Genomic DNA, 14278 nt, shown 5'->3' with positions numbered 1-14278 from the left:
CTAATTCTCTCCATTGTAATAGTGTTTCCCAATTTTAGTGTGGAAAAAGCTCTCATTTAACTGATTCCTCCCTTTAAGAATTCCCAATTGTCCCACAAATCTGCCAACAATGACAATTCAGATGTGAGGCTGAGTGCTTCTGTGCAGAACAGTAGAAGCCTGAGTGGGTTTCAAGGCAGCTACCTAGTGTGGTAGCAACTTGAGGAGGAGTCCAAGGGGAGCCCACAACCTACTGAGAGAGAAGAAGCCAAAGAGCAAGTCATCTGTGTGGGGGAACATGTGAAAGTGGCTAACTCTTGCAGTTTTTGGAGCCCAAAAGCCTATGGAATTTGCTGCAGATAGGCTGCAGCAGAAACTTAGCTGGCAGGGTAATGACTCTGGCTGTGTGAAGCTCCTGCCTGTGCCAGTGGCTGCAAAGTCACAGGCTGTGGTGATATTTTATTTGTGTGATAATAAATAAAGCATGCCTGGAGATCAAGGGGAAAAAGACCAGCCAGTTTTAAGTAAACATAGAAGTCAGGCAGTGGTAGCACACGCCCTTAATCCAATCACGTGGCAGGCAGGGTCTCTGTGTGCTCAAGAACACACTAGGGAACAACCAAGCATGGTGACACATGCCTTTAATCCCAGTATCAACCATAGAGACCTGGAAGTCTGTACAGACAGGCAGTGACAAGGAAGTGAGGTAGCTGGGTTAAGAGCCAGTGAGAGGGCAGAACAGCAAGGCAATAAAGGAGTGGGTAAGACAGGAAGTAGCTCACTTTTGGTAGCTGCAGGGCTGGAGAGGTAAGGTTGGTGACTATCACTATTTCCCTGATCTCTAAGGCTTTCACTCCTATATTTGGCTCTGTGTTTCTTATTTAATAAGACCATTTAGAAATTTGTATACAACAGGCAAACGGCTTTTTTGTGAATTTGTGCCCCAAAAGTTAGACACAAGTGTAGCATGAATTCTAATTAGTCTTATTAATAAAAACTCAGAGTCAGATATCAGGGTGAAAGCTGAAAGATCAGAGCAGCCAGCTACTAGTTCTTACCTCTACAAAATCCTCAGCAGAAAGGTGCCTGGGCTCCTGTTTCCTCCTGCCTCATATTCCTTTTCTCTGCTCAGCCACATCCCTTCCTGTCTCAACCTCCCAAGAGCTGGGATTAAAGGTTTATGCCACCTCCACCTGGCTCTGTTTCTCTTTTAGACTGGATCAGTCTTGGGTAGCCCAGGGTGGCCTTGAACTCACAGAGTTGTCTGCCTCTGCCTCCAGAATGCTGGGATTAAAGGTATGTGCCACCAATACCTGGCCTCTAGAGCTAACCTCTGGCTGAGCTCCACATTCTGATCTTCAGGCAAGCTTTATTTGTCAGATCACAAACAAAATATACTACAAAACTGTGCATGATCTTCCCTTAGAGAGGGTCATATTTACCTTTCTGTGGACATGCCAGATCAAGTTAAAGAAAACATGTTGACTGACATACAAAAGAACAAAGACAACTCCAGCTCAGAGAAATACAAAATGAAAGACATAAAAGACGTTGGACACTTTCAGGTTTGGTCCTTCCCCCATCCTCCTGCAGTTTTATTGGAATGCCATAAAATTACATTTTTATGGTTGTTATTGTTGTTTACAGTACTGCATTCAATCTGGGCTTTACCAACTGATTGAAGCAAATGAAACACACTCGTCTCAGTGATGTACTATACTAAATCAACATCTTCAGTTTCTTCAACATGCATTTCTATGTAATTTGTGAATAACTCCAAATTATTTTGACTCTGAGAGTTGACATTTACTATGCATCTCATATTTGGTCTTTAAACCCTTGTCACCACTGTGTGCATGTCCTGCATCAATGCGGTGATGAAGCATTGTAGTGTGACAATCTGGAATATATCAAGCTTTTCCTTTGATTAATTTTGAAAAAAAATCTACATCCCTAAAATCTATAGCAGTTGCTTTAAGCAATATTGCTGTGCCCTGTTATACTGTTGTAAGGTATAAATTTGTCATTTCTTCTGTTGCCCAGATCATAAACTGCACATACAAAGAGACTAGACCAGATATAAAGTTCTAAGATGGGAGGGTTTGTAAAGTCTGTTTGAGTTTAGTGAAAAGCTTTCATGAATTGTGTCTAAGGGAGAGCTCTGTTGGTGCTAAGATTGATTGGTTCACAGTGGAAAGGTCAAAAGGAAACTGAGAATCTTCAACCACAATTGGAAACAACCTAGATATCTTCCAACTGATGAATAGATAATAAAAATATGGTACATATACACAGTGGAGTTCTACTCAGCGGTAAAGAACATTGAGATCCTGAAGTTTGTGGGTAAAGTAATAAAACTGGAAATTTCATTTGAAATTCAGACACATGTTCTCTCTGTGTAGATCTTATCTCAGAGGCTTTTAATTTGAGTATTTATCCTGATAATTATGGAACCCATGGGTAGAACAGGACTATGGGGGAAGAGGGAGAACAGAAGAATCAGAGAGAGCAGAATAGTGGGACACAGGTGCTATGAAGGGAAAACAGGAAAAACTAGGAGGAAAATTATGACTATGGAAAGGAGATGGAGGTTAATACAGAGGGACAGGGAGAAAGGAGAGATTAGGTAACTCCGGGGTATTTGATTTTGCCATGGGGAAAGTTTAAATGGAACTACATTACATGGGGCCCTAATGATTCCTTCAAGAGCCACAGACTGTCTAAGAAACACCCAGGCCCAGGCTTGGTAAATCTCACTTTGAATTTTTGTGGGGAGTATGTCAAAGAGATTCACCAAGCAATATACACTATTGCCATTGGCCTTGGTTGCTTCCCAGAAATTGAAGGTAAGACACCATTGCTAAAATCAACACACATTTTAGATACAAGGAATCGAGTTGAAAGTGACTTGGAAGCCTCCCCCATAAGGACAAATGAACAGTATCTAAAGGTTCTATGCAAGTTACCAACGGAGAAAAACAATCAATAATCCTACCCAACTTTAAAAGCTACAAACAATGACCAGCCTGGTAAAATGCCCACAATGGCAAGATAGTGCTAGTGTTATTTTGGGGAGTAACCAACATTTGTCTAAGTGAACATAAGGCCCACTCAGGAGGGAACTTCAGCCTGTACGGTAAACTTAGCTAACAACATGTGGCTGGAGATGTCATAGGTTCTAGAGGAGAACCTACTACTGAAACCTTCCTATAGCAGTATAATTTCTAACTGTGTTCTTAAGTTCTATTTGTATAGTCATAAATAAGTTTAGCTCTTACTCCTCAGCAATGAAGAATCTTTCTTCAGCAGATGGAGGCTACTACAGATCCACAACCACTCTTCTGCAAGTCCAAGCCTACCTACTGATAGGTTAGCCAATCCCAAGTGGTCAACTATAAGCTCATGTATACAAGAGCAAGAATAAATGGACTCAGGAGAGAGAGAGAGAGAGAGAGAGAGAGAGAGAGAGAGAGAGAGAGAGAGAGAGAGAGAGAATTATATTCATAGAAAATTCTTAAACTTGAGGGTAATTTGTAGGAACACAGAGAGAGGAGGAGGGGAGAAAGTTAAGAGTAGATTACTCACGTATGACATTCTCAAAACATAAATTTAAAAAGATAGGCAGTGGGTTGTCTCCCATTCACTGTGAGTGAGACTACACAAGGACATAAATATTGCATTATTTTTCTGGAATGTTTATTTCTCAGTTTTCAGAGTACCATCCTGGATAACAGGTTTCATTTGTGTTAGATAATCCTCCAATTTGTTTACAATACACTGTAGTATAATTAATTTGCTGAATGCCCTATCAGCTCTTGTCTCTATACTGTAAACAACTATAGCAGGGTTTAAATCTATCATCTAGCTTTCTTTGATAGTACCCACCATTTGCCACAATAAATAGCCCAACTGCTGGAGCCCACAAAAATATGCAGCAGATGACAACTGCTATTCATAAAATCAACCCACCAGATTAATAATTCTCTGGTGGAGGAACCTCATTAAGCAAGGCTTATGAGACCACTGCCTATGAATGAATGAATGCTTCTGTCTGTAATTTTCTTGTATGCCATCATAATTCTCCCTTAAGACAGCCACAGGACTCTTCCCGCAACTATTGGAAGTGTGATCCACATTTATTGGGCACTGTTATTCCTATGAATTGTTAGAGGGATGACTTCTTCCTATACTGTATAATTTTGGTGAATAAAATAAGCCTTCATAGTTAAGCCTTTGTTCCACAAAACAGTGAGAAACCTAGGAGTCTGTTTTCTATCATTAGCTAGTTGACAAAGCAATTACATACAATTAGCTGACTTAAAATCTCAGAGCAAATTCAAACTAGATTGAGTGTCTCTGTGAATGGACCACACATTAAACTATGACAGATAATGCACAAGGTCAGGATTACAGGTGTCTGGGTTGTTGAACCAAGGGTTTTAGACACAAAGCAACATAAATTACTATGCCAGTTTCTCTTGCCAGGTCTAGCTGATATCATGGACAAGTGTAACTCCCTATCCAAATTCTTTAGCAATTAACACTCCGCACAAACTTCTAACCTCAATGCACGGTACAAGATTCAAGACTCAGCTAACTAACTGTTTATGTCTAAATTCTTAAATCTATGTGATTACGGGAAAAGCAATTAACCAATTAACCAACTCTGGAGAGAAACAGCTTTACATGCAGATAAACAGTGGGAAAGGTTCTACAAATAGCCAGGGCTGCAGAAGATGGTCTGGCATCACATCCTTGGAAAAAGACTTACAAATTTCCCTCCTTGTGATCTGAGGTTGTATGTAGAATAGAGAATATATTTTTAGGCTCTGGACACTTTTCAATATCAGTCCTTACAGGAAGTGCAGAAGTGCCCATCACCATACATCCCCACTCCTTGTTTTACAGCCTGTCTCCCATGGGTTACCATGGTTACAAACTGCAGGGAAGGGACTCCCAGCCACAAGACTGCACTTCCTTGTTGTGAGAGAAAACAACACCTTTACATTTTGTTAACCACAAAATGTGAGCCTATAATGTTAGTCTTAAGAAATGTAGATTAGTAGATGACTTTTTTTTTACTTCTTGTTTAATTTCTCCATACTTTAGCTTTTTCCTTTGTAACCCTTTATACTCTGTCTCCTTAGGAGATAGTGTTGCAGCCAAACCCCCTTTCACAGCCACAGCTGCAGCTGCCCACTAATTAGAAAGCTGACAAGTTTATTTTGCATGTGTCCCTTATCATTTACTCAAGGAATTCAATGTGACCCTCAGATGTAGCTTTTGTAACCTTTTTTATCACCTAAAATTTGCTGTTGAATGTGTATACAAGCTGTGTAGTACAAAGCAGCTGAAGAATTGGAGCTGGAAAGAATAAAATGAGTAACCCTCAGCATGTGTGTGAGTTTTCATTCCCTCAGATAGGTATGGATTATTTCTAAGTCCCACTACTCTGAAGGCATTCTCTTTACAACCCTGGAACAGTTCTCAGAGCTGGTCTCTCAGGCTGAAGTACCCAAACATAAGTCAAGCCAAGATTACATATGAATGATTAAGCTTTTCTCTGTGAAGTAATATGATATCTGAACATTTTTGTTAAAAGAATTCTGATATAATTATATTTGTAAATTTTAAAAGATTACCTTCTTACGTGGATGAGTATTTACCTTCATGCATGTATATGTACCATGTGCATGTTTGATGCTGACAGGAGTCAGGACAAGATCACAAGTCTGTGATCTCCTAGAAACTGGAGTTGCATGATGTTGTGAGCTATAAATGAATGTGGAGAACTGAACCCAGGTCCTCTGCAAAAGCAACAAGTGCTCTTAACAAAGTGGATTTGTGTAATTTTAGTGATAGTAAAAGACATATTGAGCTAGGCAGTGGTGGCACACTCCTTTAGTCCCAGCACTCAGCAGGCTGAGACAGGCAGATCTCTGAGTTCAAGGTCAGCCTGCTCTACAGATGGAGTTTCAAGACAGCCAGGGCTACACAGAGAAACACTGTCTCAAAAACACAGAGAGAGACAGAGACAGACAGACAGAGAGACATTTTTGTAATATAGATTTTAAGTAGGTACTCTAATTAAAATATGTTATAACACATATGGGAAGAAAGGTTAGAAAAGATTACAGTGTTTGCAAAAGAATTCAATATTGTTGAAATTATCTGCATGTACAAATAATTTTTCTTTTGGTTTTTAAAAATAGGATTTCTCTATGTAGCCCTGACTGTTCTAGAACATTACTCTGTAGACCAGGCTGACCTCAGATTCAGAGACCTGCCTCTCTCTGCCTCCCAAGTCTTGGGATTAAAGTCATGTGAAACCATGTCTAGCTACAAATAATGTTTAAAAGACATAAAATTTAGTTATGTGGAATATTTTTAAAGAGCTTTTGCTACAGAGAAAATAATGGTATTTATTTTAGGATGAGCTATACACATTGACTTTTTTCCTAATAATGCACATAGTCAACAGGGTTAAGTTATAAAATATATCATATATCTACAGCTTTAAAAGATATCATACAGCTATGTATTTATAGGAAACATTCAGTATTGTTGGAACCACTGACATGACAAGAGATGAGCTGCATCCAAATAGTAGAACAAGGCATACCTGTTAGCTGTCTATCAATTTAAATTTAATTCCTTTGATGCAAATATTTCTCACAAATAAATATGCTGGAATAATACATTTTTTAAAATTTTATTTTATTTTACAAATCAATTCAGTTCTACATATCAGCCACGGATTCCCTTGTTCCCCCCCCTCCCGTCCCCTTCCTCTTCCCCCCAGCCCACTCCCCATTCCCACCTCCTCCAGGGCAAAGCCTCCCCCGAGGACTGAGATCAACCTGGTAGACTCAGTCCAGGCAGGTCCAGTCCCCTCCTCCTAGGCCAAGCCAAGCGATCCTGCATAAGCCCCAGGTTTCAAACAGCCAACTCATGCAATGAGCACAGGTCCCGGTTCCACTGCCTGGATGCCTCCCAAACAGATCAAGCCAATCAGCTGTCTCACCCATTCAGAGGGCCTGATCCATTTGGGGGCCCCTCAGCCATGGGTTCATAGTTCATGTGTTTCCATTCGTTTGGCTATTTGTCCCTGTGCTTTATCCAACCTTTGTCTCAACAATTCTCGCTCATATAAACCCTCCTCTTTCTTGCTAACTGGACTCCCGGAGCTCCACTCCGGGCCTAGCCGTGGATCTCTGTATCCAGATCCCTCAGTCATTGGATGGGGTTTCTAAAGAATGAATTATATATGTCTACAAAATAACACTCATACAAACTGCAATTTTGCAGTGCATTATTATCAATTAACTTACATATAATTTGTACCTGCAATCATTATCTATATAAAGTTGAGAATTCATTGGCACAACTTTACAGTTCTAAAATTTTGGTTCCAAACAGTCTCTTAAATTCCACCTGCTGACTCTTACTAAAATTGATAACAACAATAATGTAATTGCTCAGAAGCTCTATGGAAGTGCTTTTTACTGCAATAAATTTTATAAATAATTGAGTACATATTCACTATCATTGATTAGAAATAGCATTCTGGGCTTTAAATGCAAGATATGACAAATTTTGTTACTGAACATTTTAACTTATGGCTACCCCATTTTTCTTCCTACTCCCATCAATACCATTTTCATGTTCAATTCAACTTTTCTTTTTTCCTGTTATTCAATAGTACATTTCTTCTCTGGTATGCATTCCATCGTGAAACAGGGTTTTATATTTATCAATCTACCAATGCTGTTTAGTGTGGTAAAGGATCAAAAACCATATTAACTTTCAGGTCTAGAGGGCTAAATTATTCATTCTTACGAATTGCTAATTATGTTTGCTAACAATTGTTAGAGTTATACCTCAGCCAATGTGTCTCAGGATGTCTTAGTAAAACCAAATTCACATCAGAAAATTTGGAAAGGACAAAGAAAAAAGATAATTTGAAAAGCCAAAAGCTCAGATAAACTATAGGATATTATTTCTAGACAAGAGGTTCATGAATTGGGCTATCACAACTTCACTGACTCATATGAAAGAAACTAACAGAGCACCAGACACAAAATTCAAAGCTGGATGTGCCCAGCAGAGCTTACTGAGCCACCAGTGAAATGCCAGAGTTCTAGTCAGTATTTAGGAACCATTTTCTTTTCTGTTGAAGTTGTCATCGTATTTTTCATATAATGTGAGGGGTAAATATCTGAAAATCTGTACAACTATTATTTCCTTACTGCTCTTTTAAAGGCACCTATAACCTCTTTGTTCCTCAGACTGTAAACAAATGGATTGAGCAGGGGAATTATTACTGTATAAAATAAAGAAAGCATCTTCTCTTTGTCTCCAACTGGTCCAGACCCAGGGCAAACATAGATGAGAAAAATAGTCCCATAGAACAAAGAGACAGAGAGCAGGTGCCCACTGCAGGTGGAGAAGGCTTTTCTCTTGCCCTTCTTAGACTTCTTGTTCAGGATAGCAAAGAGGACACGGACATAGGAGATCATGATGGTTAGAAAAGTGAAGGCTTGTATAGAAAATGAAAAGACTGAAAGCACAACCATGTTAACTGAAGGATCAATGCAAGAAATGTTGAAAAGCTGTAATATTTCACAATAGTAATATTGTATAATGTTGGATCTGCAGAAAGTCAATCTAAGTAACAAACCCACATGAACTGCCAAGTGCAGAGTACCAAGTAAGTAGGTCACAGCTATAAACTGAGTACAGAGTCTATTGGACATCAACACTGGATAAAGCAGGGGGTTACATATGGCTACATAGCGGTCATAGGCCATCACAGACAGGAGAAAACATTCTGTGGTTGCACTGGAGCCCATAAAATAAAACTGAGCAAAGCACTCGACCAGGGATATTTCATGATTTTTAGATAAAAAGTTGATAAGCATCTTGGGGGTCACAGAGGATGAAGTGCAAGAGTCGGCAAATGCTAAACTGCTGAGGAATAGGTACATGGGGGTGTGAAGGTGAGGGTCCTTCCAGATGAGAGCAATCAGCCCAAGATTGCCCACCATGGTGATGAGGTAGATGATGAGAAACAGTAGGAACAGGGCAGCCTTTAATGTGGGCTGATCTGTGAGTCCCGTGAGGATAAACTCAGTCACCAGAGTATGGTTTTCTTCTGTCATGTCTGACCTGAATAATCACTAAAATGAGAAAATCAGTAAATATAGAGTTTATATATATATATATATATATATATATATATACATACATACATATATATATATAATTTTTGATATCCTTGTCACTAGTATATTCCAAATGAATGTTTTTTATACTGGGACTTAAGCTTGTCACTATCTACTTTAATATGCATTGAAAATTTTGCATAATAAAATTTTTAAATAATATTACACCTAAAGTAATATGTGAATTTATTGGAAATCCTTTTAGCTTTTTTCTGGAGGGAGGGGCTTCTCTGTGTAACTGCCTCGGTTGTCTTTGAACTCACTCTATAGACCAGGTTGGCCTTGACCTCACAGGGATATACTTGCCTCTGCCTCTCAGGTGCTGGGATTGATTAAAGGCATGAGCCATCACCACCCAGCTGTGGAAATTCTTCTAAACCTTATAAATACAGTATGTGTTTTCCATATTTAGAACTGCATAACTTGTTAAAACTCACATGACTAAAACAGATTGCTATATCAAGAGTATAAACAGTAAGTTCAGTTGAGTGTATCCTAATTGATATGAAACTACAGTTCAAAGATTTAATAATCAAGATATTCAGACAATGCATAATAAAGAAGTGGGTAAGGAATTAGAAAAGAGCTCAGATTCTAACATAAAGGGGATAAAACATAAGCAAATATGTGTTTTCATACAGTAGGAAAGGGTAACTGATGTGGTAGATTACTCTGTCAATGTCAGCCATACATGTGGAAACATAGAATGAAATTCCTACTATATAGTACGCATATACACACAGAAAATGAACACATCACACCTCCTCATGTTTGTGATTAGCATAAATGAAAGTACATCAAAGTGCTCACTGAACACTAAGGTGAGGAAATGGTTGCTTTCCCATATAACTTAGAATATTAGTTGCAACAGCCTTTGGGAAACAACTTTATAAAACTCAATTTATTTGAATAAAATATACTTACTAGTCAACTTACCATTTTTTTTCAGCTATACGTTAAAAATCTAAGCCCAACTGGATAAGAACAGATATATAAAGAATATGAAATTCATTTCTGGCCAAGGAGTAAAGAACAGAAACCGGTGGATATGTCATGGTACATTAAAAAAATCAGCCACAGAAAAGATATTATTAATTGTATTGAGAATTATCCAGAATGACTATTATCTCAGAAGACCTAAATATATAGAAATAAAATTACTATGATCATACTGTAGCCAAATGAGCTATGATTTTTAAAATATCCTAAATATCTTCTTAAATTTAAAAAAATATAGATAAAAACAATAAACTTAAGATCCTGATTTTTATGGCCTGTGAGTAGAGGCTTGGATGAGAGAAGGAGAGGTGGGAAAGAAGGATAAATTAACTAGGAATTTCATAAGAACAGATTCATATAAATCATATTTTACAAAAAATTGTATCTGTGTGTGCATGTTCACATCAATATGTATATATTAAATGGTGGGTGAAAGAATTGTCTCAAACATGTTAATAGTTTATAAACCTGAGAAAAATTGAAGTCCTGATACTGTTATTATTAATATTATTAATAATATTATTAATAAATATTATTAATAAATAATAATTTAAATTTTTATGACTAAAAATAAATAAAATGTAGAAATAACCTCCAGAAAATTGTCATATTCCTTTAGATGTTATAGGTAAGGAAATTTTCAACATTGAGAATAGATATAAGTTTGTAACACTCCAAACTTATCTATGATTATATATGTAGGGAATTAGGGAAAAGATTTTAGATATCTTTCAATTTCAATAACGTTCTTACTGAGATATTCCCTGGATGAAGCCTGAGTGCATCTGCTTAGAATATAAATTTATACTTTTGAAATTGTCTAAATAAAGGAATTTTTTTGACATTTTGTAGTCTCTGTAAGGACTTCAAAAAGTTTTATGTGAAAAAATTTTAAATTAAAATGAACAAATAAAATCGTGAAGATTGTTATCATATATTCAAATACCAAAATATGTATGGGTGCTAAAAGGTGGAGAAATTGACTTTCATATAACTTTAAAATGAAGACAAGTTTCCTCTATGAATTGAATATCAGTATAGGGAATGATTTCTGAGCTGCTGTTCTAACAAAATTAAATCAAACATTTGAGAATTTTTACTTTTAAATGCATACAGAGTCCTAAACATACAGCAGGACAAAATATAAGATAAAAATTTGATATTTGGCCAGATGTAACTACTCCAAACATCTTCAATTATTGCTATGTATAATTTAGCTTAGAAGTAATAATTGTAACTTCACAGTTAAAATAAGATTGCAATAACAATTATTTAACTTAACAGGTACATGATGCACTAACAGACAAATGGAGTCCGTGGCAGTGGCTTTCTCTATCTTTCTCATGATTCTATGAATTTGAAGGAATTTTATTTCACTCAACCACAAGCACTTAAGACAGAATTTCTCATTCAGAAATAATACAAATAAATGAGATTCACAGCATAATCACATCTCAGTTAAGAAAACCTTTCACACTACAAAATATCCTCTGAATACATTGAGTTTTTCTTCTCAACATTCAATTTTTGGCCTTCATTTTCTGAATCACTGGGAACATTCTCAACAATGGTGTTTCTGATGCAGTAATAATCCCAATTGATACACACTTTTTCAGACTACTTTTTGAGTGTGTCTGTCTCCATTTCAGTTGCTGATTTTTATAAAATCATCTAGAAATTTTTAATGTCTCATGAAAATATTTTGTACAAGTTACAAAGGTGCAATAAACAATAATCCAAAAGTTTTCTTTCTCACCCAATTCCTGTAAAATACTGGGCAACTGGAAAAATACTAATTTTCTGGAACTTATTTGAAATGTATGGGGGAAAGTAGTATTATCTGTGAGCCAAGTTCCCCCTAGAAACTTCAAAATGGAGAGACTTAGCATCTTTTCTTCCACTGCAAACAGATTCTTTAAATCATCTTCAAATTCTCTAAAGTTCCCAAGGCATTCCCAGCAGGATAAAATAAAGTTGTTCCATTGGGCATTGAGAACAAGTCATCATATCATTCACATAACTAGTTGCAACAATAAAAATGCATGTGTCCTCAGAGCTCACAGGGGAGGCATTTTTTAAAATGTCACTGAGCAAAAAGATTTCCCTCCAACCCCAATGTACTTTCAGTGTTCTTAGTCCAGAAACAGGGCCACCAAGCAAATAGACACACAAGCCATAAACAAGAGACACATTCTGGACATACTCTAAGCTTAACTCTGTTGTTTCAATAAAGGCCAACCCATCTTGGCTTGAATTATTTTATACCTAGTGCTTTCTAGGTATAAAATCACAGTTCACTTCAGAATCATTGCTATAATTTCCACCTCCCAGACATATACACAATTCCATAATAACATCAATTCTTATAACAGAGCCATCAAATTCTCATGATGACCTTGAGAAGACTCACATTTCTTCACCACCACCCATATATTATTCTCATGTAAAATGTATAACTTTCTGTAAAGATAAAATTACAAATAAATTAATATGCTTAATTACCATTATCAAAAAATGAGAAATATTAATCAAAGATTTTTTGTCTATCTACAAATTATTTACTATATTATATGCATTTTCTTTCAATACAAATGTCTTAGTTTATTGACAGCATGGGACTTAGTTCTCAACTTAGTTCTCTTTTAGTAGAACTTTAGTTCTCCATCTTAAGGATAATTTATCCTTAAGTTTATGCCCCAAACACAAGGGCACCCACATATGTAAAAGAAACATTACTAAAGCTTAAACCACATATAAAACCCCACATATTAATAGTGGAAGACTTCAACACCCCACTTTCACCACTGGACAGATCTCCCAAAATGAAACTTAACAGAGAAATAAAGGACTTATCTGATGTTATGACTCAAATGGACTTAATCGATATTTACAGAACATTCCATCCTAACAAAAAAGAATATACCTTCTTCTCAGCACCCCATGGAACCTTCTCTAAAAATCGACCACATACTTGGACACAAAACAAATCTCAACAAATAACAAAACAATTGGAATAACCTCCTGCGTTCTATCAGACCACCATGGCTTAAAGTTAGATTTCAACAACAACAAAAACTACAGAAAACCTACAATCTCATGGAAACTGAATAGTGCTCAACTGAATCACCAATGGGTTATGGAAGAAATAAAGAAAGAAATTAAAGACTTCCTAGAGATCAACGAAAATGAAGACACCACATACGCAAACTTATGGGACACTGTGAAAGCAGTGCTAAGAGGGAAATTCATAGCACTAAATGCCCACATAAAGAAGTTGGAGAAATCTCACACTAGTGACTTAACAGCACACCTGATAGCTCTAGAACAAGAAGAAGCAAAGTCTTCCAGGAAGAATAGACACCAGGAAATTGTCAAATTGAGAGCTGAAATCAATAAAAAAGAAACAAAGAGAACAATACAAAAAATTAATGAAACAAAGAGTTGGTTCTTTGAGAAAATCAACAAGATAGACAAGCCCTTATCCAAACTAACCAAAAGACAGAGAGAGAGCATCCAAATTAACAAAATCAGAAATGAAAAGGGGGACATAACAACAGACATTGAGGAAATCCAGAGAATCATCAGGTCATACTTCAAAAACATCTACTCCACAAAACTGGAAAACCTAAAAGAAATGGATAATTTTCTGGATAGATACTACATAACAAAGTTAAATCAAGACCAGATAAACTATTTAAATAGTCCAATAACCCCTAATGAAATAGAAACAGTCATTAAAAGTCTCCAAACCAAAAAAAGCCTAGGACCAGATGGTTTCAGTGCAGAATTCTACCAGATCTTCAAAGAAGAATTAATACCAATACTCTTTAAATTGTTCCACACAATAGAAACAGAAGGAACATTACCAAACTCCTTCTATGAGGCTACAATTACCCTGATTCCTAAACCAAACAAAGATGCAACAAAGAAAGAGAACTACAGACCGATCTCCTTCATGAACATTGATGCAAAAATGCTCAATAAAATACTGGCAAACAGACTCCAAGAACACATCAAAACACTTATCCACCATGATCAAGTAGGCTTCATCCCAGGGATGCAAGAGTGGTTTAATA

The 14278-nt window shown here is 36.8% G+C and overlaps 1 protein-coding gene across 1 annotated transcript; it reads right to left on the bottom strand.

The window, feature by feature from the left end:
* Positions 1–8216: 8216 nt before the first annotated feature.
* LOC131922529 (olfactory receptor 5AC1-like) lies at positions 8217–9140 on the bottom strand. Its single transcript, XM_059277344.1, has one exon. It carries the CDS (start codon positions 9138–9140, stop codon positions 8217–8219), a length of 924 nt encoding a protein of 307 aa, XP_059133327.1.
* Positions 9141–14278: the final 5138 nt, after the last annotated feature.

This window comes from Peromyscus eremicus, chromosome 12 (genome assembly GCF_949786415.1).
Source record: "Peromyscus eremicus chromosome 12, PerEre_H2_v1, whole genome shotgun sequence".
Lineage (NCBI taxonomy): Eukaryota > Metazoa > Chordata > Mammalia > Rodentia > Cricetidae > Peromyscus > Peromyscus eremicus.
This window is presented reverse-complemented; position numbering and strand designations above follow the sequence as displayed.

What these genes read in the sequence shown, in the direction of transcription:
- LOC131922529 (XM_059277344.1), bottom strand. Translation starts at nt 9,140, where the DNA reads ATGACAGAAGAAAACCATACTCTGGTGACTGAGTTTATCCTCACGGGA.